The 26,656-nt window shown below is 52.4% G+C and overlaps 1 protein-coding gene across 4 annotated transcripts in view; it reads right to left on the minus strand.

Moving 5' to 3' along the window:
- MSI2 (musashi RNA binding protein 2) overlaps window positions 1-26,656 on the minus strand; it is a 257,781-nt gene that overhangs the window by 44,274 nt on the left and 186,851 nt on the right. For all 4 annotated transcript variants that reach the window (XM_059829183.1, XM_059829184.1, XM_059829182.1 and 1 more), the window contains exons 8-9: window positions 13,011-13,093; window positions 3,856-3,970 (exon numbers count right to left, since the gene is read on the minus strand). In XM_059829183.1, coding sequence (XP_059685166.1) covers window positions 3,856-3,970; window positions 13,011-13,093 — 198 coding nt within the window. The remainder of the gene's footprint in view (window positions 1-3,855; window positions 3,971-13,010; window positions 13,094-26,656) is intronic.

Consider the following 26,656-nt stretch of genomic DNA (forward strand, 5'->3'; position numbering starts at 1 on the left):
GTCACATACCAGGGAGCAGCTATGGCGAAGAAACACATCTGCTGTAGAAGCTTCTCCCTTGGTCCCACAAAGTTGACCTATCTCCTCCTTCAAGGGAACTGAAGAGCTAAGCTAAAGCTGGCCGCAGCCGCGCTCCTCACTGATGGCTACAGCGGGGGCTGCCGTAGGAGCCCGGGGGGGTTCCGGTAAGCTGTGCCAGCCTCCCGGGAAGCCTGTGCTAACGAAGGGCTCCCCTTCCTGAACCCTGCCTCCGAGGCAGCTGCTACGCTGTTGAACAGTCTGATGGAAAAAAGGAATGACTTTCTTTGAAGGGCACAAGCTTCTTTTATGCATGAGTTCAGCCTACCTAGACTGACCGTGTGCAGTAATGCAGAGCCCCGCTCTGCCTTGTGCAGGGAACAAGCAGCCTCTTAGAGGCTTTCTGAAATCCGGTGTTCGTATCAGACACCATTTTGGCAGTCTGGGGGTATAAGCTTTATGGGCCGAGCGCTCCTGTCTCTGGAGGGGTTTGCAACTTAAAAAGAGCCCAACTTTAATATTAAACACCAGCAAGTCTAAGATGCCCATCGCCAGAAGAAGTGAGTGCTGCGGGGCCCCAGCTCAGATCAAGCAGCGTGGCAGTCACCTCCAGAGCCGGGCGTCACCGCTGGGACCACCGCAGCGGCAGCTGCGACGTCCCAGACACACAGAACTGCTTCAGATGGGGGGGCAGACAGAGAAGACCTGCTATTAATGTTGCTCCTCGGTTGCTTTCTTCTTTTCTCTCTTTTTTTCCAAGTTTTCAGGTACAGACCTGAATGGAGGGCAAAAAGCCGTGGGGCAACGCAGTGACACCCACATGCTCTTGGGTGACGGGGCTCCTGGTTTGCACACCAGGACCAGGTGACAGAGGTGAGGCTTCTGGGCGCACGGCAAGCTTCTCGGCCACCGAACCGCTCCTGCTCAGCTGCAGATGTGTGCGTTGCCTGCTAGGGGGGATACAGTGCCTGTTCACAAGTATCCACGGGGCTGCGGACAGCTCTTCCTGCCGAGTGGGCTGCCAGGGAGAGAGAGATCACTGGAACTGAAACCACTCCAGCCCACTCCTTATGCAGAGTGGCTAATCAATGCTCCTGATCTCCACGGCCGTGCGTGTCCCACCAGCAGACCGAGCCGAGACAGCCCAGAAGCAGTCCTGGCAAAAGGCTCAGCCTGCCCGCGCTCCTGGAATCCAAAAATCCTTTCAGAAGAACACTTTAATTTTGTTCCAATCAACCAAATCATCACAGAAGCGGCTGCCTACGCACCTTTAGACCCCGGCTGCTGCAGGCTCCTTGGGGAGGCTGTGATTAATGAAAAAGACCAACTTCCTTAATAGCTTTGGAGGGAGTCGCTCTCCGCTCTTTCCTTTGGGTTGTCTCACGCGTTTGTTCCTCCGATTCCCTCCTCTGCCCATGAACGGCATCTGGAGAAGGTGACCTTGAACAAGGGCTTCTGGAAACAGGTATAAAAAGCCTTCAAGAGCAGCCCCAATCGCTCTGTTTCAGTCCAGCTAGGCATCTAAAAGGAGAACGGGGTAGGGCTGACACCGGCCTCCTGGGATCTCGGCAAAACGCTCGGCTACTGCAGACGCTGCCTCCGGCGGTACGTTACTTTGTGCGCCTCGTCGTTTGATGGGTTAATTACGCCCCTCTCCCTGCGGGACGGGGCCCCACCGCCGCGCAGCTGCCGGCGCTTGGGAAGGAGAGACGTGGGCTCCCCGCTGAGCCGCTGCCCATCAGCCCCCCTGAAGCCAACTCTTACAGGCGGCCTTTGAAAATGGGGATTTATAATGGCCATCCAGACAGCCTTGCTCTCGTGCGCTGCCATTTCCTTGTTTAGCACTTAATTATTTAACACGGTGCCACTGTAGCAAGCAGGAACTTGGAAGATGAAAAAAACAGCTAGAGCAGATAATGAAGCATCTGGCCTTCAACACGAATCAATCATTAATTCTGAGCAAGGCACCCTCATTTGAGATCTAGTAAGAGCACGTTGCGAGACCGGCCGGAGCAGAGCCGGTCAGGGTGACCCGACCCACCCCGCCACAGCGGGACGGGCATTTGCCAAGAGGCACCCGCATCGCTTGCTCTGTGCAGTCGCAGATCTGCTCACTGAGGGCTTCTTCCCTTCCTTCTTACGGCTTGAAATGATCTTTTTCCAGAGAGGCAGCCCCGCTGGGAATGACTCATGCCACACCTGAGGGTTGAATTTTCCCTTCAGGTCACTGGGGTGGGCCCCGGCTCCATTCGTTCCTTGCCCGGCTGCGAGGAGAAGGGTTGAGGCAACGCTGCCCGTGGCGAGCAGAAGAGGGATGCCGCCCTGGGTCCTTTTGCCTAGCCAGATGACCCAGGCTCGCTCCTCCAGCAGCTCTGCGGGACGGGACGGCAAAGCTGCAGGCACCACCTCCACCACCCAAAACCTCAGGCACCCCAAGCGGAGAAGAGAGAAAAACAACAGAAATAAAGTATATACGCTCAAGCACACTGGGAACACACAGGTAACGAAATCACAGGCTGACTAGCAGAAGATAAATATTTTAACCATAAAATGTAATTTCCAAACACTATGGGGCAGGGTGGCGGTGGAGTGTGGGGACAGAAAAATGGATGATCAGCTGAAATAACCGAATTACACATCCCTGAAATGGATCGCTCCAGCCACACGAACAGAAGTACTATTAATTCAGAGATAAAGCAAACATGGCAGGAAAGTTTTCCCTACCAAATCAAGCGGTGCCTGAAGTCAGACAGCTCAGCGTAACAGCCTGATACTCATAGGAACCGAGTCCTCTGACCCGACACCCACGCCAGGAGCCTTGGGGTCCTCCAGCATCTCAGACAGCCCGTGGACCTGCTCGGCAGAGCTCAGGACAACCGAGCACCAGCTTTCAAGGCTGGTCTTTGTGCTCAGCTTCTGGGATCACCTAAACCCAGGACAGAAAATTCAAAGCATCCCAGAGAGGCCACGTACAAGGGATGCTAGCCCGGGAAAGGCTCGTTTCTGCCTGGGAACACCTCCAGATGCCCTCTCGTTCATGCTCTATGGACACAGCAGGTGACAACCGAGGGCAAGTCCTGTGATACAAAGGGAGCAGAAAGCTGAAAACGTATGGGGTTTTGCAAAAATACATTGGCAATGGATTAGCAGCATTTTGGCTTGGTAAATCTGAGGACAGAGTATCGAGAGGTTGTCACGTTATATAGAAAGAAGAACTATCTAGGCAGAAACAAATGAGAACCAATTATAACTAAAGAGACCTCATGCACAAATAGAATTTTGCCATTAAATATCATTTATCCCATTTAATTAGTATTTTCTGGACACAATACTCTGGACTAAAATACCGTTCCATCTCCTTGAAACTTGTAATTATTGTTGTGACCTACACTGTTACGTATCTCCCTGCTTTCTCCATCTTGCATGCCATTTAAGAACCGGCAAGATTTTCAATTATCTATGCTGAACTGTCAAAGATACCTTTAAAAGAAGGGGAATAATGTGTGACTCAATTCCTCTAAAAAAGGGGAGAGATCATTTTTAGTCAGAATGAACACACTGCATCCTTCATCATTCTATTTTTGCAAGTAAGAGTAAAACAGGCTATTTAAAACATCCATTTAAATGCAAATTTTTATATTCCAGGAAGGGGGGGAGGGAGTTCATAATTTACCACAGCCCGGGTTATTTTCCCCACTCCACCCCTGCCGAAGTTTCAGACTCGCACCCACACAGGTGCAGGGATTTGCTCACCCCTGCGCCTTAAGCGTTCAGAAATCAGGGAGACAAGACGGGAGCCGCTGGCTCCGGGAGACGTGTGGTGGCTACGGCACTTACCCAACATTCCCATCCCTAGCATAAAAGCGTCCATGGTATACGGTAATCCACGTGCCCTTCCTCTCGTCCCTGGTGGAAACATCACTTCTTTAGGTTGTGCTTTCTTACATTCTACCTATTGAGCAGAAACATGTACAAATGAGATGCAAATGAATTCCATGTAAATGTCAAATGCAGAAGTGATCTACTTAAGGGGGGAGTTTTATTTTTAGCATTTGCCTCCCCACACCGCCTCCCCCTCAAAGGTGAACTTTAAGAATAGCACAAACGGATTTAAAAGAGCAAATGTGTATGTCTCTTTAAACACACATAGCAACACCCACCCCCCCGTAAAGATGACAGAAATGCTGATTTAAGAAGTTGCCGTGTTTCTGAAAGGAAAACCTGTGCCGCGTTCCCTCTCAATGATACTCGCGGGCGTGGAATGAATGGAGGGAGGTCTCCAGCACAGCTCTATTGCAATCGATAACAGAAAATGACTCTCGGTGATCATTACAAAAAGCTCCTTTTAAAATAGGAATAAAGAATCGATATTTCTACCCAGCAGAAAATTTCTGTAAACCCTATTAATAAATGATCTGCATTCTTTCACTTCCAGTTACCCCTGCTGCCTTTTGAAGTTGCTTAATGCCGCCTGAGCCACGTTGCGAATCCCTGCCAACACCTTGTGAGAGGCGGCGACCCGGCGCAGCCGGCAGCAGGACATCCAGGCCCCCAGGACCCCCAGCCACACCGCCGGGTGCTGGTTCCCACCCTCTTTTTGGATGGCAAAAGGGAGAAATAAACACTTTTCCGTGCTCTCCAGCCCCAGCGCTGCCAGCTCGCCCCCCCCAGCAGATTGCCCCCACACTCCCCTGGGCACTGGTGCCACAGCCGTGCCGGTAAGCCGGTTTGGAGCTAACCAGAGTTATCCCAACCCATTCCTATGGCTCTACACCTCACTCCATGCTCTGAACAACAGGAAAACGTGCGGACACGCAGCGCAGCCCTGCACGGGGTGCGGGAAGCCCCAGTTCACCGTCTGCCCCACCTGTATGGTCTGCACGATGAGAATCGCTGGTCTAAGGGTAAGGGTCTCGGGCTGAATCCAGAGGCTTGAGCTTTATGCCTCTAACTTTGCTCTTCGGCCAGTTCCTCGATCCTCTCTGCACATTTACGCTCCCCTGGCCCTTGCCTGGCCTGACCAGAGCGGGAGCAGGGGCGCCGCAAGCCGGGGCCGTGCTCCCGGCAGATGTGGTGGCACGGCCACGCGCAGCCCCGCTGCCCTCAGCCCTCCCGTCCCGGCCGTGGCCAGCCTGCGGGCAGGGGCTCGGGAACGGGGCTGCTTCTCGTGGAGGACTAGGAGGGAGGACAAGCAGGGCTGTGTCTCCCGCACCACCTCCATCACTTGCGCAAGCAGGCAAAGGTGGGCGTGCGCCCCGGCAAACCTGGGGATGTAGGATTATACGGCTAAACGTCTCGCTGCCTAATAGCCCGATCAGTGGCTGTGTATTCATTGTCTTATGAAAACCAACCGCCTGTTCCTAAGCAACCCGATCGGTGAAAATTTCAGGTTTATACAATTTTCATTTAGGTAACATAAAGGTTAACTGACTGTAATGGGAGTATTTTAAACAAAACCACCCACTCCTCCCCTTTCTGCCGCAAACCTCCACAGACCGTATTTACTTTGCTTGCTTGCAACACTTCCTGAAGCTACAATGCTCAGACACTGCCAACGCTGTCAAAACACGCACTTCTTGCAAACAAGCTGCCCCAACCCAGTGAAGTTTGGAGCAAAATTCTTCTGGAGTTCATCTTTTGCTACTTTTCTGCCAAGAAGCGTTTGGGTCCTTGCAGGAGGCAGCGGGAGAAGGGCAGAGAGGGACGGGGGACGGCTGGAGCGGGGAGGTGTGTGTGCACAGCCCGGGCACCGCCGCGCAAGGGAAACAGGGAGAACAGGCGAGCAGGAGCAGGAGAGGCGTTGAAGAGACCCGCTCTCCGGACATCCCAAAACTCGGGCACAGCCACAACAGGGCCAGTGCTTTGCTCCGTCTCCTCTTCAGCGCTGTCAGGGCAGCAAGTCCTCTGGGAGAGAAACAGCCCAGCGAGGGGGCAGGGTGAGGACCGGCGAGTCCTCCAGCCAGGGCCACCAACCTCGCACCCCTGTCCCCCGCACACCCGCTCACACGCTGCCACGCACACGCACAGGCTGCCGCCGGCACGTGCCACTGCAGACACACCACTGCTGAGTGTGCAAAGGAGAGCCCCACGGTGCCCCACGGGGTTCCCAGGCCCTGATATGAAGACAAAAAGAGAAAGAAAAGGAAACAGAAAACTTCCCATCAATGAATTTGTGGAGCAGCCGCTCGCACGCCGAGACGCTGCTGTCAGAGCGGGGCTGGGGGATGAGGACAGCGCAGGGGGTGTGTGCCCGGCGCCCAGCCCCATCGCTGCCCCGTGGGGACGAAGCCTTCAGAGCTTCCCAGGGAGGCTTAAGCCTGAGCCTTGATGCTGGGTTTCAGCCTAATTGGGCTGCGTGCCCCCCCGAAACCTCGGTGCCCCCAGAAAGCCCCAAAGCCAGCAGCCTGCCGCTGCCTCCCCTCTCCACAACCGCCCCCGAGAGCCCAGGGACACGCTCAGCTCCGAACGCCGAGCACCAGCGCCAGCCCCCCTCCCCGCCGCCCCGCGCAGCAGCTCAGCAATATCCTCTCAAACTGTCCTTTGCTTATTTTTAATCAGAGGGGCATTTAAACAGGAGTATGGCAATCTAATTTCTCCAGCCAAATGACCAGGGGTGAGCACCAGAAGCGTGTCATTTCATTTCGCAACCACATTTTTTGGGTTCGCCACCGCTCCAAATGTCACGGCGGCATTGGTTACACCTCGCAGCCGCTTGTGCTGCAAACAGTCAGGATGATAAAAACAATCTAGCCTGGCTCGACAGACAATTAACAGGAAAATGAAGTTTGGATTAGCACCGTTAGAAACAATAACCCAGTAATTAGCTTTTGCAACCACAAAACAGCCTACCGCTGCTCTCTGAAAGACTAGTGTAATTTATGATTTTCACAGCACACGGGGATATAAAGGGAATGGCAGCGAGCTGCAAGGAAGTTTTAACTGGGTTTTAAAGGGGAAGAAAAAGTCACCAGTAGGAAAGAAAAATAATTCCTAAGCCTTTGTAAAAAAATATACCCCATATCAAAAGCAAAAATATTCTCCATTATCCAGCAGAGACTCCTTCCCCCGGGAGGGATGACAAACAAGATACGGGACCAGGAGCCCTGGCCCCGCCCTGCCATCCCTCGGGAAGGGGCTGGGTGACCCCGGCCCGGCAGCACGCCTCGGGAGGATTTTCACACTCCCCGTGCCAGACCTTGAGCTGCGCTGCAGAACCTGCCCACGCACCATCCCACCGGCAAATGGGGAAAATGCAGCAACAGGAGGTGAAGCACCACGTTAGTGGACCAGTGGCGGGCTTGGATGGTGCCTCCTCCCCATCACACAAAAGGGGCCAGGCTGCTTTTCTGCAAAAAGCCAGCCCGCTCCTCCATGGGGAACGGGATGGAGGTGGCCATAACCATCCCGCAGCCACGGTGACCGTGAGGGTAAAACCCTGGAGGCAGCAGGGATGTCACGCATGTGCTGGCAGAGCGGGACGCGCAACGGGGCTTCTCCAGCGGGAACGGATCTGGATTTACGAGTCAGTGCTCAGCTCTGTACCGAGGCACCCCCAAGAGCCCGCCTGACGGGGGTACTTTGTACATAAATCTGGATCTTGCACAAACTTTCAGTTCAACATTTCTGTACGTCTTAATAATTTCCAGATTTTTTCCACCTCCCCTGTACGAGGGATGTGCTTCACTTTCAGCAGCCTAACAAAGAAAGTTTTAACTCTAAGGCTAAAAAAAAAAAAAGGCAGGGAAACTAAAATTCACTATTTTTGTTTAGTCTAGTTTGGAGAATTAACATTACACTGGGGTACTCTTGGGTCAAGCTGAGCAGTCAAAGCCACCAGAACCCAGGACGGCTGAGATGGGGAGTGAAAAGCCTCTTATACCCAGCACAGCAACACAGGCTGTCAGCTCTCAGCACCAGGATGTCTCAAAACCCCACGGCTAACAGCTTTCCAGGGAAACCAGGGCTATTTTGAGGAAAGCAGAATGCGCACATATTCACAATGCACAAAAAACCTTTCTACCACCCCAAGACAAGGCAACTTTGTCTTGCCAGCAACGTGCGATTCGCAGTTAGCTGAGATTCGATTACCTTGGGGACGCCACGTCGTTCGTGCCACGGCGCGCCGAAACTGCTGCTCCCCTAACGGAAAAAGCTGTATTCGCCCGGTCCTGCCACAAAAGCAGGGCTACACCAGGCAACAGAAGAAAGGCTGTAAGCATATTTAAAAAACCCCATTAGATCATTGACAAAGGTGGGGTGGGGACAACGGGGTCAGAAGCTGCTCTGCGTGTCCTCGGACCCTAAGAGAAGTCGGCAGCTGCGGGAGAGCAGAGGAGTCTGCCAGAGTTTCTTGCGATCCATCAATTCAGTTTGTCCCCAGAACGCCCGGTAACGCCCAGCGCGGGGCAGCTCCTTGTCCTGCGCGGCTGGAGAAGCCAGCCACCCTTGGAGAACCTGGCAAGGGCGGCGTTGCCGCACAGCTCGCCAGCTGCATCGTTTAAAGCACACCGAAGACAACACCACAGAGGCACGTCCAACCTGCACGCCAGCTGACAGACGGGGTTTCCAAAGCTACCGCGCCTTCAGCCTCTCCCTCGCACCACTAATGTCAGTGACACCTCGGGTACCTGCCTGCCCGGCACCGCCAGCACGGCTCCTGTTGCCCTCACTCCTGCAACGAGCCCTCTGCAGAGAACCTGTCGCCGTGACCGTCGGCCTCTTCGCCCGACAGTTCACAGCGGTGCCCACGGACGCTCTCCCACAGCAGCCAGCCATGTGTCAGGCTCCAGCTCTACAAGCTGGTAGTGATCCTACAGCAGGGAACAACGAGCAGCGACACTCCCCTGTGACCTGCTGACAACCACGCTCCCCAGAGTCAGGCACACTTTCAGCCTCGGTGCCCGTATGCCCCATTCGCGATGACAGGTCCCTTTTGCTAGGTCCTACAGATGTGTCCAACGAAGGGCCAACCCCAACTCCGAAGAGTTCCCCAGGGACTGCAGTAGGGTCCTCGAACCGGAGCTGCCACATTTAATTTCTGGGCACCGGCGGTTGTTTCTCAACTCTCCTGTTACTTGCCTGGAGTGTAAAACGAGGGTTAGTGCCCACACGGAGGGCTGGGAGGGGTGAGGAGCTGCAAGGTGTGATGAGCTTGTGTGCTTTGGAGATTTGTGACAAAAGCACCAACACACGCTTACAGCACTAAACCAATTTCCTCACAAGGGAGAATGGTGACTTCTGGACCCAGATGTCCACTAGCAAATCTCTCATGTCCTGTAACCTTCCCCTTTGTCCCCTGACATGCCTCTGGGGAAGCCAATGCCACACACCATTTTCAGCCCTACAGCCACTCCCTGACCCAGACCCGTCGTTTGCAGAGGTGGCAGGGTCATTTGCTCAAGCCTCCCTGAACACATCTGCTCCAGAACCAGCTACCTACAACACCCCGAACGCCCGCAGCCCAGGGTTGTGCCTGCAAACGGCCGAGCAGCACGACGTTCATCACCCCTGCACTACACATCCCCTCCCAGCACAGCCAGCAAACCCATCACCGCCACCAGTAAGAGACCAACTGGAGAGGCAGCAGGATCATGCACGAGGCCCCACGCCACTTCTGGGGGTTGAGCTCTGCCTTCCGCGGTGTCCAGCTGGCAGAGGACCCAGTGGCTTCTCAAAATGTCTGTGCGAGGTAGGAGGTGGTTTGTTGGCTGCGCGTTGTGCTTCCTCCGCTGCCGGTTACTGCAGGGGGCTCGGGCACCGGTGGTCTCGTGCACCCTCCTGCCTTCTGCCTGTGGGGCACAGTTTGGTCTTTCCAGGAGCGGAGGTGCCTTAAACTACAAAGTATTCAGATGAAAACCCAAAGGCACGTGGTGTGTGATATACACCACGTCTAAAACATGACCACGCAGCGAAGGCTGCCAGTCGGGGAGAAGCCTGAAGAGTGCTGAAACATGAAAAAAACCCACAACAAAAAACCCACAAAGCCCACAAAATCCCACCATGGGAGAGACAAACAGCCGCAGGTGCTACGCAGCGTCAGAGCCTATTTTCAAACAGCCTAACATTTTTGTCACCCGCTCCAGAGTCTGACTTGAGATCCTGACCTCAGTGCAAAGCGCCTGGGCCAGGCTCGGCTCATCGCACCGCTCGCCAGCGCCTGTCCCACCGTACCTGTGACGTGAACAACTCTATCACAGTGGGATCTAAAGGAAAATAAATTACTCCATCATGTTTCTTTTCCAGCTACTTTTGCACCCCCTTAGAAAACCAGGTTTCTCTTTGCAAACAGCCTGCTCGTGTCAGAGGAACAATATTCTGGGAGCAGCTTATTTGTGTTTTAGCTGTTCCCCCCTGCGATGTCTGGAGAGCATCTTTGGCCTCCCACGTAAATTCCAAGTTTCATTTATTAAATACCTCACTGGCATTTTCTTTTCGCTTTCACACTGCTCGTTTAATATTACATTTGACATTCTAAGCTTTACGGATGGCAACAGAAGCAGAATGGGTGGGCTAAAAATAGCCTGCCAGGGAGACGGGAGGCTAGAAATAGGCTCGTGCACAACAGCAGCCCTGCTACCCTTTGCTTGCCCCCGCGTTTTGGGAAATGACAGCATTCAGGAGATGAGAAAGAGCGCGCTCAGGGCGAGTCGGTGCCCGCGGAGCTGCGGACGCCCCAGCCGAGCAGCCTGGGGATGGGGACAGGGATGGGGACAGGGACGGGGCGTCCCTGCCCCAGCTCACCGAGCGGCTGCAAACCCCACCGCCATCCCCTTTGCAGCTCAACACTAGAGGGGGACATGTTAAAAACGAAGCAGGAGTCGCCAGTCTCCGAGGGTGCTGCGGAAAGTACGCCCGCGCCTAACCCTGACCCCCAGCCAGCTGTGTGTCACCTCCGGCCATCTGCACCGGCTCACTGTCACACACGCCTGCACAAGCTCTCCTGCCCCTGCACGGGTTTGGTAATTAATCTGCAGACACATCAGCGATACGATGAGTCAGACCCAAGACAGGATCATGTCTCAGCTCCTCCCTCGTGGGCTGCTTTTAAAATCAGTGCTGTAGAAGAGGTGACAAGAAGAGAACGCTCAAAGCCTCGTGGCACCTGGTTCGCGCACCAAGCAGGCACAGAGTGCCGGGAAGAATATCGTTTAATTATCCACGACAACAAAACACCAACAGCCTACACTGTTTCTTTTGCTCTTTGTGATGTTCCCTGAGTGTTTTCACCCTGTCCCATCCTCCACATTCCCTGCACTGCTGTTACCTTCCCCTGCAGCCTTTCATCCGGGAAGAAATCCTCCCAACCACTCTCCCACCACTCCTCCCCTAGCAGGGGTCTGCGAACAGCTGGGTAAGACGTTCACAGGGCGGGAGCGCAGATCCCACCAGGAAGCATCAAATAACGCGCTCTGCCCCGCTGCTGGCGCCGCTTTTGCCGAGACGCACCACCACCCTGCCGCTCCTTCCAGCCGACACCCAGCACCTCCCCAGGGCTCAGCCTGGCTCCAGAGAAAAACCTATCGTGCGAAATAACTAAACCCAGGGAGTACGACGCGACACGCACCCACCCGCAACGAAGCGGTAGGAGAATCCTGGAGCGTGGCACTGTAGTCCTTCCCTCCCAACGGACAAGCCTTACCTAAATTTACATCCCAAGTGTTTCTAATTTGTTGCTGGGTCTGTCGTCTGGATGCTGGTGGTTGGGGTTCGTTCTTTTTCCTTCGTTTTAAGGTAGATTAATCAGCATTTAATAACTCTACAGGAGAACGAGCCTCCCGCACGACCCACAGGTATCTCAGGCGAGGTGTCGCTGGTGGCGGGCAGGAACCCCAGAAGCAGGAGGCGGCTGGGGACGCAGCGAGGTGCCTGGCCAGGGCAGAGGCAAAGCCCGTGGCACCCATCCGAGACGGAGAGAGAGGCTTCCCGCAGGGCAAGGGGAACTGCCCCAGCCCTGCCCTGCCATCCCACCGCTCAGTTTGCCAAGGGGACCCTTACTTTTATTTCAGATGCATATTGCGGTGAGGAACAATATGAAGAATATTATTTCAGTGCCCTGGGAAAAATTAGCAAGTCAAATATTGAATCAGGCCTCCAGCATATGCCAAGGAGATTGCTTTGATCTTATCCACACTAAAAGCTCTATTATTGAATTTAAAGTCTGTGAACACATATCAGACCAACATACAATGCATATCTGAATACACGTTTGAGAAGCAAAGGATGTTTTGACAAAGGGAAAAAGAATATTTTAGCTGAAAATATCAAAGTTACTGCATCAATTGAAATACAAATGCCCTTTTTCATCTGGCTCAGTGGCTTTACTGACAGGGCAACCCGCAACCTGGGACCTGACTGTCATTTAGGAGAAACTTCACCCAGGTCTGGCTCCTGGGTTGGCCTGGGCGGAAAGCGATAGCGGCTCGATGGCAGAGAGCCACGACTTCCCAGGGGACACGGCCCAGCAGGCAGCAGCAACGTCAGAGCAGCGTCAGGACTTGGGAGCTCGACCGGAACGGCTATTTTGGGAGCACACGGTGTGTAACAGCTGCCCCAGTCCACTTCCCTCCCGAAAACCCCAAACGCAGCCGTTCAGGGGCTGCCACGGCTCTTCCCAAGAGCAGCGGGGGGAGAAGGAGGGCTTCTCCAAGAAGCTGAGCGGGTTGACTGACACCATCTTCAGCCCTTCGGCTTCCCACACCAAAACCTGCCCCGGGGCGGCTGCCTGAGCCCCCAGACAACGCCTGTGCTCGTGGGGGGACAGACACCCGTCCTGCTGGCGGGGGGACAGGGGCAGGGTCCAAGCAAGCCATGGTCAAGGCTCAGCACCCTGTCTGTCCCCACGACACCCCCGCCAGGCACGGTGCGCCCAGCACCCCATTAACCTCACGGAGAAGGTTGTCCCGAAGGGCCACCCCCCAGGCACGGCACGGGTCTGTGACACAGGGCGAGAGCTCGCTGCCACCGACACGCGCTGCAGAACATAAACAACTTACCATTTTATTATTGATTTCGTGGAAATGAATTTCACAGACTTTTTCCACCACGTCTTCATTTTCAAAAGTTACAAAGCCAAATCCTGTTTTAATAAAGAAACAAAAGGGGAGGGGGAAAGGAAGATATTAGTTAAGTTAAATGGATTTCACTTTAATAAAGCATTACTTAGCCATTGGGACTTTGGAAAACTTTCATACAAATATGCACGTGTAAATACACCTGCTGCCTACGGAGCTGCTGCTGAACTTACTATAGACTAATGGAGGGAAGAAGCAGTGTCTCGGGGAAAATTAATATGGTTCTGTTCCAGCTCTTCCATAGGATTTAATGGAGAATTAAAACCTCCTTATGGATTTTTTGATCCATCCTGCAGAATTTAATGGATAGTTACACCCCAGTTACATGATGGCTCAGAAACTACAATAAGGCCGTATTTTCTTTTACACCTTATAGGTTTTTAAGAGCAATCTCTACAAAACCCAATTATATTTCTATGGAACCATATTGATTTTATCTCTTGTTTAATTCCATGGGACTTCTCCATTAGAGCTGACTCATTACATGACCCAAAAAAATAAAAATCCGGGAAGATAGAAGATGATTCTTCATTTACCCCCGGTGAGGAAAAAAATACCAGCGCTTCCCCAAAATGCAGCAGCACTTTGTGTTTCCATTCGCTTTGAGCAAACACCAAACGTCCCCACTGCTGCGTGCCGGGGCTGGCAGCGCAGCCACCGCAGCTCCGTCCCGTGCGGATGCAGCCGGCCCCGCGGGTCAGCCGGGCTCCGGAGGTGGTTATTTGTCCCTTTCTTCCTGAATTGCTTCCTCTAATACCTCATCAGGACATCCTGAGGCCTCCAAGAAACCATTACGTTTAAGGCCTCTGATCTAATCATTCCTCTCTTTGCCACTGCTGCTTCAAAGGAGCCGTGGATTTGGGCTGGTTTAGGGTCGTTTGATGCCTGCTGCTCGCCCGTAGCTGTACAACACTGTATTTGCTCTGCTGGGGCCGCACGGCTCAGACATGCCACGCTACGGAAATCCGGCAGCCCAGCACAGCTACACACCGTCGTGTTCCCTGCTCATTCCTTAAAAAAAAAATGTTAGAATCAAGCTAACAAACAAAACCCAATCTAACGTGCTGCATTTCTGGCAAAGGCTTGATGAGTCAACATTGACACCAATTAAGCTAATGAAATCTTAAAAATGTTAACAACAGGATGAACTTCGTCCCCCCAGACTGCGCTGAAAGCTCTGCTGGACCCAACGCCGGTGAAACGGCGCGCGATGTCTGCATCGCAGCGGGCTGCGAGGCGAAGGAGCCGGCGCTGGGGCACCCCCAGCAGCAGGCAGTTTCTGCGCTGGGGTCCCAAAGCAATACTTCATCGCTTTAAACACACACTACATTTGCTTTGACGGGACACCGCAGAAGACATTAAAACTATACGGGTTTTGGCAACCTCCGGGTACAAGACACATGTTGCAGGCTGCAATATTTCAAGCTGTAAAGCGCGTTTGCTGGCTCCCGTGCTGGCCGAGGCGAGGTCCCAGCAGCTCCCAGCTGCCTTGTTTGGAAATGCACAGTACACGTAGCAATGGTCCTGTGGACCCTCTTCGTGGGGGGAAAAAACCACCAGAAAGGGTTTCTAGATCTCCTCCAAGGCATAGCACACCATCCAACGGCACACCGCACTCAAACCCAGCACTCCCAACACTATTTTACTTTGCGCTTAAAGCATGCAGCAGCTTGAAGTATTTTACTGAACTCAAGTCTTTCATTTGCCTTCTAAACTAATCCATTTAAATCTACCTTAAACAGAGCTGTAGTTAAAACTAAAATTTTTGTGGTTAACTGGCTGAATGCGGCATCCCAGGAATCCCGGAGCACGCTGCGTCGGGCAATTACCGGAGCTGGGAGCAGTGTGCCGCCGGGGACCAGCTCTGCCCAGCGCAATGAGACGGCCAGTCCGGGTCTACAAGTCATTAATTGTTTGAGCACCAGCAACATCTTCATCATTAGTAACTCATTAGCGAGTACTGCAGTTGAGGATTTCTTTCAACTTTTGTCAGGTCTCGCTGCCAGGATGGAGGAGAGAGAGGGAATTTAGAGGAGATTAGCCTTAATATGCATAACACCGCAAGAAAGCCCACTGCAGTCATTACACATTTGGACTCGGAAACAAGTCTCCCATTCTCATCCCACTCCATATGGCTTAAGCACAGGTTTATCAAGAAATTATTTGTCTGGTTAAATCAGATAGCCACCCACCTTTCTGCATTTACAGACCTTAAAACAAGAATAAAATAACAATCCATAGGTGTCAACACTCATTTGCAGGTTTTTAAAAGATCTATGCCGCTTCGCAGAGGCCAGCCTAGCTGCTCGGCAAGAAAAACCAGCCGCGCCTGGGTCCGTAAGGAAACCCAAGCGCATCTTTCACGCTCCCTCTCTGGCGCGGGCAGGGCAGGCAGCTCCAGCGGGCGCGGGGCTCGCCGGTTCAGAGCCCGGGCAGGCACTCCATCCATAGCTGAAGGCTCACGATGTTTTACCTTTATGATCACCGACATCTTTTAACTGATTGGGAAGCAACCAGCGGATTTTAATCTGCATGCACGCAGGCGCTTAAAATCCACAGGATGCTGTTCAAGAGATGCTATCGCTTCTTAAATGAACAATCCCCGGGAGAGCATACGCCCCAGAATTAGAAACTTCATAGAAGTGACGGGTAACGGATCCTTTTTTTGTTTCACTTCTTGAATATCAGATTCCAACTTTTAATAATTGCAGACAGAAAAAAAATATTACTGTATGCATGCCTTATTAGTTAGCATAATGAATACATGCTCATTTTTAAATTACCAAAACTCTCAGAAACCTTCCTGGACTAAATAGACAATTATTTCTTCTGAGAGGTACTAGGAGTCAACAAAAAAATGGTTCTCGGAAAGCGTATGAAAAAGATTAACACAAAACAAAGAAGGCTGTTTAAAATGGTGACATAAATAGGATTCCGGTTGTCAAGGAGCACACATTTTAAAATGAAATTATACCGCATCCTTCTGAATGAAGCTATTATTGGAAGCTAACAAGCTCTATTTAAGAGATAAGCATTTAACAGAGTCAAACGGTTGGGTTTTTTATTCAAATGAATAAAACTGAATATTCATTTGAATAATCTTTTCTGTAAAAGAAAAGACAAAGAAGAGGGAAAAAAATAAAGTAAGAGGCAAACAGATGCCCCCAAACGAGAGGCTCTGAGCCAAGCGCGATCACTAAAGGAAGCCGAGACGTGTATTCACCACCTTCAGGTGAAAAAACCCTCCTTCAGCATCTGCTCAGAACAAGGAGTCATTTCACTCTCTTCAGCGGCTGGTTAATGGGCACCGACAGGCACCGAAACGATGCGCGAGGATCTCCCAGAGCGCCGGCGGCTGGGAGCAAGCCGGTGCCTGGAGGGGAGAGGGTTTGCTGGGCTTGTGGGAAGGGCAGGCGTCCGCACGTGTGCGGAGCTCCGGCTAATTACCAGGAATGATCTGGGCAAAGGAAGGAGATGGAGGGGCTATCCAGTGAAAAAGCTGCTTTGCAGTTACGGTGGAAGAAGGCCCAACAACTCAACTTGAGCAAGTTCTCGGGCTGGCGTGCCGGTGGCCCGTCGGCACGGGGCGGCGAGGGCTGCCTCTGCTTGGGTCTCCCCTCCTCCAGACGCCCAAGGTCTCAGGAGCCGCACCCCCCAGGGCGGCAGCTCCGCTCTTGGCCGGGTTCACCCACTGCCCGCAGCCCGGCAGCCCTCCTGCGTTCAACCAGGCGCCGGGCTCTTCCCGTGGGCCTGCCATTTCAGAGAAGCGGCTGAAGATTTCTCACCCCATCACCCCCAAATCACCTTCCTTCCTACCTCCCCAAGTGCGGGTCAACATGGAGACACGCGGGACATCCAGCGAACCATCCTGTTCGATCTCCGTGACCACACTCCCAGCTGCTTTGCAGCTTCCATTCGTACTGCCCACGAAGACGCGGAGTCGCCAAAGCCTCATTTTGGAGGGATGAGGATGAAGGCTGGGGCTCGCAGGCTCCCGAGGAGGACAGCAGAATTCCCACCCGGGCAGGCACTGGGCAGGTCCCCTCCGGCCCGACCTTCCCGCCTCCCGTGGCAGCAGGATCGGGAAGAGGACGGCTCACTTCCAGCATCCCCCGTCGCCGTGGGGCCCTCCCGCGGCGCTGACGGCCGAGCGGGCGGGCGGTCTGCTCCAGCTGCGTGACTGCTCCTGCCTACCGTAACACGTGGTGGGCACCCAACAGGAGTCCACTTCTGCGGGAGACTTACCTCACCCGCTGGGGCTCTGCGCCTCTGCTAAAGAGAAGCTAAAATGTTTGGGGGTCAATCACCAGAGGATGCAGCTGCCTTCGGTTGAAGTGAAAGGAGCTGACGGTACCCGGCACCCCGGCAGACCAGACCCCTTTCCGGACGGCTGGCTGACAGAACGGCGCTTTTTTAACAGTGACTCACAAAGGGGGATTTTTTCACTAGGGAACAGATACAAGTGTATTATTCACAAGGGAGGGAAAACCTGAAAAAACGTATTTCTTAGTGCAAGGCAAGATAGTCTTAAGTATCCAAATAACCCTGAGTTCCCTGGAAATGTTTTCAACGAGCCTGCAGATGCCAGCCCAGACGCTTGACGTCCGACGGCACAGGACGCATCCTCCGACACACCTTCTTTACCCCGAAAAGCGCCCTTTGATCCAGAGCCTCGTTCAGCCAAGGAAGCTGCCCCGGCCTGTGGCTGGGTGGCTCCGCGCAGCAAAGCGGAGCTCAGCTGCAGCACTTTCTGCCATGGTATTCCAGAAGTAAGAGAAACACTGTTCAGAGAAAGTGACTGAAACCATAAAAAGATTAAAATAATTTTTAAAAAAATCAGTAGTAGCCATAAATAATATTAAGAAGCCATACTGAAGGTACCAAATGTCAGTGCTCCTGTGTTCTGCATTTTGGTTTTTTCCACACTCGAACCAACTATATTTCACACCTTTGTCGTCACTTGAGAGGTTTTATGTCAACCTCGGTAAAATATAGCTGAGATGACGACACCATTGCTATGAAATATATCTACTTTCTCTTGCTAGTTGGCAGCAACTTTTCCACAGCCGGGTTTTATCTGTGTGTACAGCGATATATATTGCAGCTGTGTTTGCACACACAGAGGACGTCACTCGAATTATACGAAAGCAGCTTACCGGGTTAAAGGTCTCGCTCTTTCAAGCCCGCGCATGCATAAAAACAAGGAAAACAAGGTGATTGCATCCTGTGCCAGAAAGGTCAAACCAGGCTAATGCTGGGGTTGGGCTCCGACGGGCAAACCCAGACCCCTGCCGCAGCGGGGTGCCTCGTCCCCAGCAGCCAGGGCAGTGCCACAGGTGCCGGCACCTCCATCGCCAGCTCACAGCCTGGCACCTGAGCCAAAACCGCCGTCGCACCGCGCGGGCACCGCCGCTCTGTGAGGAGGCTCTTCAGCCACCGGGAAAGACGCTGTGGCGGATAAAGGCACTGGAACGAGAGCCGGAGGAGTCTGTTTCAACTCCCAGGCTGTCTCGGCCACCCGATGAGGTGCGAGTCACTTCATCCCTCCCGCATCTGCAGGGCCCTTTCCACCCAAGCTGTGTCTGGACTGCCTGGTTCGACTGTAGGGTCGTGGCGGCTGGGGCTGCCTCTTACTGCGTTACAGCACGCCAAAGCACCAGAGAGCTCCTTAGAGGGCTCTGGGAAGTAAGTCATCACCACGGCTCTTTTGTGCCCGCACAATAATCCTGAAGACCAAGGGCAGGAGACAAGAGCATGGAGAGGAGAAGGGAAGAGATTTACATGGTCCCCATCATACCAATAAGCGATGCAGGCTCTGCTTAAGCCTCGCTCCTGCTGCTAGGCAAGACTAACCCGACGGGCGCCCGCTGGTGCTCTCCTTAATGCAGGATCAGCCTCCTCTCGCACACGCAACACGGTCCCGCGGCACCGTCCTGCTCCAGACTCCCAACCCAGCCGGCACGGTGCGAGCGCGGAGCGCGGCCCCGGGTCCCGGGGGGTCTGCGGTCCCACCGGCCCCCGGCGCGGGCGCTGCCTGACGAATGGCTGTGCTGACGGCCGGGAAGATCCAGCCTGACACCCGCTGCAGCACACAGCATTATAATGAGGAAATATGAGTTCAGGCTGCATTCCCCTTTTGTGTTAGGTCTCAGTACCTGATCTGCTCATTTGTGTTTGCGCATGCCTCTTCCCTTCTCCCCATATTTAAGTTACTTAAGCTTTGAAACAGAGAAAGGTCCAGTCCTGCTGTGGCATTATTTATGCACCTGCTTTCTTGTTTATACCAATAGTTTTGGCAGCTGGTCCTGTAAACTGTAATAAAATGCCTTTCAAAAAGTAAAAAAAATTGAAAATGAAGAAATGTGACCAGACAAGCCAGGCATAATAACATTAAAGCCTGTGTCAATTAATTTTTCCTCTTCTTGATAAACGAGCCCCATTCCATCCATTAATAATGAGGGGAAGAAACAAGAAAAGTTGACACTAGTTTAATTTATTTTCTCAACTTGCCTGGTCATATTTCTCCCTGTTGCAAAGCTTTCTGGTGCTGCTGGGAATTGCAAGTGCTCCCACACAGTCGATGCATAGATTGGTGTGAATCAATACCGTTCTACTTTATTCACACATCCCTTGTAATCAGAGGGGAAAAAGTTACTTAGTAAGCTACCGCGCATCCCAGACTGCCGAGCCACATAATAATAATAATAATAATAATAATAATAATAATAATAATAATAATAATAATAATAATAATAATAATAATACCACCACCACCACCACCAGCAGCAAACAAGCTGCAGGGGAGGGGCAGAGAGGGGGCCATGAAACCAAGCCCTGTAATTGCTGTCACTGAATCTTGTCTTCACAGACAAACAGAATGAACCGAGCGGAGGGGCCGGGACATTTTAATTGCTCAGACAGTGAACGATGGATGTTTCTAACTTCTTGCTGTCTGCAAAGGTAATTCAAGTCATTACCCTGAGAGTCTGGGAACGGGAACTTGCAGGTTTAATCCTGCCTCTGGGAAAAGCCGTTTGCTAGTGCCAGAACCCAACAGCCAGGCCTCGAAATCTCAGCCCTGACGCTGCCGCCTTCTTATGTTGTGTCTTTGGAGAAGCCGCTTAAATCCTCCTTGTGGTCCAGGTCCCACGTTTCCTCCCCCCCCACTTTCTACTCCCTTCCTCAAAGTTTTCATCTGACGTGCTGCAACTCAGCTTGTTAAAGCCCAGAACGGTCTAGGATAAAAGCTGTCAATTCTAACTTGTTACTTCCCATTATTCCAATTTCCTGCGCTGCAAACACACAAAAGGAGAGGTTTCGGTTTCCAAAGAAGTAACTCTCTCCAGATGCACAGAATACAGCCTCAGCCTGAGACGCACGCTCCTCCTATTTTACCTCCTTACCTCTAAGGAGGGGTTTGCCGGGAAGAGCGACGGCCACTCCCGAAGGCACCACCCGAAGGCACCTCCTGCTCCACGGAGAACAAGATCTCACCCCACCCTCGCGACAACCAGACTGGGAGAAGGATGCACCAGGAGACGGAATGGGAAAGCGAAGGTTAACACCTATGGGCTCGGATAGAAAATATCACCCTCATTTAACTGTAAAGTGTGCTCTCCAGCAGCGCTTCTGTGAATGACGCTCATCAAGACAGATGATTAGCCTGCACATCCATTCGGTGTTTATGTGCATCTTGGGCTGGGGACGGAAAATAGTCAGGTTCTCCGGGCAGACACAGGCAGGTATTACTGCTGTTTAAAGTGTCAATACGTACTCCATGACATGAGAGTAAATTCTCAAAATTAAATCAGCAGACAACCGCCTTAGATCAAAACCTCCATACAAGGTGCTAGCGTTTCAATACCAGCGCGGCAGGAGAGCAAAGAGCTGAGGTCAGCCGCGCAGCTGGATAAAGGGCACCAGCAAGATACTCCTTTGCTTTTGTTCTGGAAAGCTGCAAGGCTCAGGCTCCTTGCTCCGTCCTCCCATGACTGCGTGGCATTTGCAAAGGGAGCATCGCTGACAAAAAAAAAAAAGGGCACCTTAGGATGAGCAGCCGCTGCGCCACGCAGCAGCCTGCCCCTCCGAACAGGCGAAAATCCCCTCCGAACAGGCAAAAAACCACCCAAACTGGCTCTAGGGAACAGTTTTCCCTGACGGAAGGATGAAGGGTACGGGGACTTGTCCCTCTCTCAGATCACCCATTTTGACCAAAGATTTCCAGGCCGGGGGGCACGTGTGCCTCCGCTGGCAGGGGCCACACGGCCAGAGCCAGGACCGCGCTTCTGGCCAAAGCCCTCGCGGTCGCAGGGAGCACCGGTGCCGGGCTGCGCACGGGGAACTCCACCGCGCGTCGTGAACCGCGCTAATGTAAGCGGTACCTGAACTTTGCGTAATAAATTTTTCATAACAACAAATCTTCATTAAAATTTTATTCTATTAGCGTTCCGAAATCAAACCAAAGCGCTGAGTACATAATGACTGAAACGCACACTACACAGCAACTTACTAAATGCCAGTTTTATCATATTGTTAATTAACAGAAACCATTAATGCATTCACAGATCATTTAGAAGCATTAGCGGTGACCTAAGAAAAATTGCATGTACGTGTGATACACTTACATCTGCATTTTTTGCATCTGAATTTTCTACACAGGAGGCCCCGAAGTTTGCTCCCGACTCAGCTTCTCTCCGTTGGAGACACCGTGTCTCATCGGGCGCATTTTTGTCAGCGGCTCAAGAATTAATGCATGGGGCTGAAATATGAGATACTGATGGAGAAAGTTATCTCAGGCAGCGTTTGCTTTTTCACCAGTATTTAACTCCAGCTCCCCAGTGGCAGCGGGAGCAGACCCACCCGTGCTCCTTGCAGCTTTTCACTGCTTCCCTCGGTTCAGGTGAGGATTTCCCAGCTCTCTAATGAGTCAGTGGTACAAGAACGATGGGAGTGCCGCTGGGCGGGGGAAGCGTGGCGTAAACTAGCAGATTTCTTTTTGCTATTGAAGAAGAAAACCCCAAATGCTTGTAAAATCCAACTAATCTGTCTACAACCAGAATGGGAACCTCGTGCTTCAAGCGAACGCTTCTCTCTGTTCGTTAGCGAGACCTGCAGCACAGAGCCAGTGACAAACCCGAACACTGATTTCCACCCCCAAAACGAGCGCCCTGCAGCCCCTCACCGTGCCGTGAGGCAAGCCAAAACTTTCATCACCGCTCCGACACCGCTCGCCACCTCTCCTACAGCCGAAGGGTGCAGACCTGCCCGCGGGGAGCCAGCGCTGGACCCCGCTGCCCTGCCCCTGCCTGCCAGCCCCGCGTGGCAGGGGACAAGTGGAGCAGTGGTGAGCGGCCGTGGGAAGGCACTCGGCAGCAAAGGCACGGATGAAGGGCCATCGCTCCCCGGCTGCCGGCTAACCCGGTTAGGCTCCCCTGTCAGAAATGAAAGCTGCTCCTAATGCGCCTGCAGTAGCCGTTGCCCGCCGAGCGCAAAGTCCTGCCATCTTTATCTGTTTGCCTACAGGCGTCAAATACTCTCTGCCTGTCAATTCTTCCACAGTTTATTACAAAATTTCTAAAATATTACATTTTTTATTATATCCAAATTCACTTTATTGCATTTGACAATACAGATAATCACATACCATATGCTCTAATGTTTTGAAACCAATGCATGTTGACAGCGGTTTTTATTCATGATGCATAATTCTATCCAGGGCTGACAAAGGCTGTGCAGCACCGAGTCTGGTGTTACGGTTTTGTTGTTGGGGGGATCCTTTTTTCCATTTCCTTTTCTTCATTTTAACAACAGATTTACAATACTGGGAGGAAAAATGCTTTGCTTTCAGTAGAAATAGGAAATTGGCTGAAAAGATGGGCTTATCAAAGAGATGTCTTCAAAATATTAATAACAGGTGGGGGTTGGTTATTATAATTACTTGCATTTGAAACTTACTGCTAATGGGCTTAGGGAAGCATGACGGCTCGTCCACGAGCGAGCAGAGGCTGGGGCGGCACGAGGCTGGACCCCCGCTCCTGCACACCTTCCTACCTGGCTGCGATCGCCCATCTCTGAGACGAGCTCCTCTTCCCGCGGGAGATGGTGGGACGGGAAACGTGCGCACGCCTGGCGTGACCTGGGGTGGCCAGGGGAGGGTCCCCACATGAAGGAGACACCTGGGCGAGCGCTACCTGAAAGACTTTGAAAGCCACAGGTTCTCCAAAACAACACGTCAACAGGGCAAAGCCCTACAGCCTTCATTTAAACCCCATTGATTTGAACAAAATGTGAAATTAAACATACGTTTAAGAGCTTTCCCGAACGGGGTCCTCCATTCCCATCACTTCTTCCTTGAATCAACGCTCATGAAAAGCACGAGCTGGAAGCAGAGTTGAAGTGACGAGCTGGAGACGTTCCTCGGCCTCTCCCCTGCCCCTGCACGTCCCCACCTCCACGAGCAGCCGAGCTCAAGGGCCATCAAGACCGAGCAAACGCTCGGTTCCTCGTTCAGCTGCTGGGAGAGGAAAAACCCAGGCAACCCCCAACTCCCAACCACGGCGTTCAGGCAATAGATTCAACGACTTGAAAGATGGCAACGCTGCGCGAACCAAACAGGATGCTACGTCTAAATTAAGCTGTAATGACCTTCTCTGAGGTCTTTATTAGCCAGGTAATGATCATTTAAGAGGAGGTTACTATCTTGAGCCAAGGGCACCTAATACCATTACTGAACTTGTTAAAACCTGCCAAGCAAGTCATTATTTCCAACTTTATTTCTTTTTCTCTTAACACAGCTTTCTACCTTTCCCTTTGTGGTGCTCGGCCGTAAATCACGGGAGGTGGCGATCACGCAGACTTGGTCACCCTTCCCCAGGAGGCTGAACTTAGCTCCCGCTCGCCACGAGCAGGCTGAATACAAAACCAATACCCTACAAGAATAAAAAGCATGCATTGAAAACCTCCCATCTTAAAAGGCCCGCGGAGACAGGCCACAGTACAGAAGCATGTAGCGGGCAGTGGTCTGGTGGCCTCAAAGAGCGGGTGGGCCCTTGGAAGTCATTTGCAGCTGGCATCCGATGAGACGCCACTCGGCGCCGCACACAATTCAGGTGCTGCATGGACCACTGGCATTTTGACTGTGAAAAAAGGAGCTTAAACAACACCCCAGCCCTTACGGATTTTGGAACTGGCGAGAAAAACAGCAGCTTTAGAGCCCGCGTGGGAGCTCGGGGCGAGCTCCCGGGGACAACCTGCCTGGCGAGAGGACACTGCTCGGAACTACCGCTTCCCCAAGCCACGAGCTATCAGGTGGCAAGGCTGCAGCGAGGCCGGGGGCAGATCTACCGCTGACTTTGAGAAGGACAAGACGTTGGGCTGTTTTCCTACTTGCCCCAGTTATGCCCCCCCAGAAAATAATACTTAATGCCCTCCATCCCCCTCGCCCATCTTCAGTCCTACAGAGGCTCACATAAGGAAAACAGAAAAGAAAAAACCCAAAGCAAGCACGCAGCTGCTCTACGACTTTGCAAAAAACTTCACTGCGCGCTCGCACGCATCTCGACCCGCTCGCCAAGCGCAACGCGGGGTCCCGCAGGCCGATCGCCGCCGCCCGCGGAGCTGCTGGATCCGCCCCAGGAATCGTCCCCAGCGCTGCGGTCGCTGCAGAGGGAGGGAGAGGATCCGGCGCCCGGATCCTGGCGACCCTGGCTGGAAAGGAGTTGAGGCGGCTGCGTTTTACAGTAACCCAGCGTGGACAATATTATGAATGACACCAGCAAGCTGCCAGCTCAGGAACTCATTACTGTCAAGGTACAACATGGCTGGCTGCCAGGCCCCCAGCTTTCACACTCGCTATGCCAGAACATCCACACACAATTTAATTGCATTATAATTTCAAAAGTGCTTTTCAAACTGGAAAAAGGCATTCACTGATTAACCAGCGAAGAGCAAAATTGTTTATGAAATTGAATACAAAAAGCTACAGAAATGTAATTGGGTCGTTCTAGCACCTAATTTTCAAGCCATTTTCCCACTTATTTAATCACGAGATACAAAAGGAACTAGTGAATTGACTTCATACTAATTAGATTACTCCCCGCGATACTCCAGGCCTATATTCCAACTGGTTGATAGCGCTGCTTTAAAATGAAACAAAAAATGTAGCAACAGCTTGTCTGGGGCCATAACGCATTTGTTTCCCATCAACCCTCTCTTACCAGAGGGCCATAAAATCCAGGCCAAATTCCCCTAACCCGCTGTAGCCAGTCACCCAGAAATGGCTAACTTTCCCGGAAAGGAAGGAGAAACCTTTGCCGAACGACCGTGGCCGCTCCCCGCTGCAGGGCCGAGCATCGCCCCGGGCAGGCGAGCCAGCATCCCGGGGCGGACCCTGCGAGCAGAGCGAGCTGGCGGCTGAAATCGGAAGCAAGTGAAGATGTTGCAGACGATGGAGGAGGAAAGGCTGCCCGAGCTGGCGGGATACACCGTCCTCCCCAGGGATGGACCCTCAGATCCCCTGAGCAGGGAAGAGCCGGTGAAGGGCGGCTCTGCTCCCACCCATGGGCGCAGGAAAACCCCAATACACAGAGCTGAACTCTGGATCTGCCCAAGGGGGAGAACGTCCCTTCTAAAGCCACCATGGAATTTCTACCAAGAATATCTAAGCTGTTTTAAAAACGCGGTGCAAGGTCACCTCTTGATAGAAAACATCAGTAAATTTGCCGGCAGCAAAACAAGGAGCGACGGGGGAAGCTGTGCACAAAGACTGGTTCTGCACCCTATTTCCTCGCCCCAGCCCTGCAGCGAGCACCCTGGGCGGGAGGAGCCCAGCTCCGCGCTGCCCAGCCCTGCCTGCGGCTCTCCAGAAGCCGGGGAGAAACCGGCTCCGGCAAAAGGAGTCGGGAGAGGCGGGGGCTGACAGACCCATGCGTGAACTGTTCCGAACGTTGGCTTCTCGGTCACCTCCTCAGGACGGCCACGCACCCCTGAGTTTCAGCAAGGCTAGGAGGAGCTGTAGACACTCCATTTTATTTTAAATCAAGTCAAAAAATTAGCAGGAACGTTTTACGGAGCCTCTGGTTTACTAAAAACCGCTATTTTGAAGACACGTACACGCACACACGCGCTCCCTCACAGTGTACGCTTGCAGAAGTTTCTTTAAAGCTGCCCAAGACCCACTCTGCACCTGATACAATCTGCTCACAGCTTTTTCACTAATTTCAGATTTTATTAGGTGCAACATAATTGATTATATAATCAAATGTAGAATGTACATTATCAAGATATTGTAGCACTTCACAGGCCATTTAATCAGCATATCTGGGGCTGCGCCAAAATGAATTAGCTTGCATTAAACTTCAAGTACATATTATTGGTTGTATTTGTCTCCATGTTCAAGCAGGCGCTTGCTCTTACAAAAAAAATCTGAAATCCTTCAATTATAGAAATAGATTATTAAAAAAATGGAAGTACGCTTGCCCAGAGTTGCTGCTTCTGCGACAAAGCGCCCAGAAAAGCTCACTCCCTTCCAGAAAATCACTGTGATTGACCAAGGGAGCAGAAGTTTTTAG

This window comes from Gavia stellata, chromosome 25, assembly GCF_030936135.1.
Source record: "Gavia stellata isolate bGavSte3 chromosome 25, bGavSte3.hap2, whole genome shotgun sequence".
Taxonomy (NCBI): domain Eukaryota; kingdom Metazoa; phylum Chordata; class Aves; order Gaviiformes; family Gaviidae; genus Gavia; species Gavia stellata.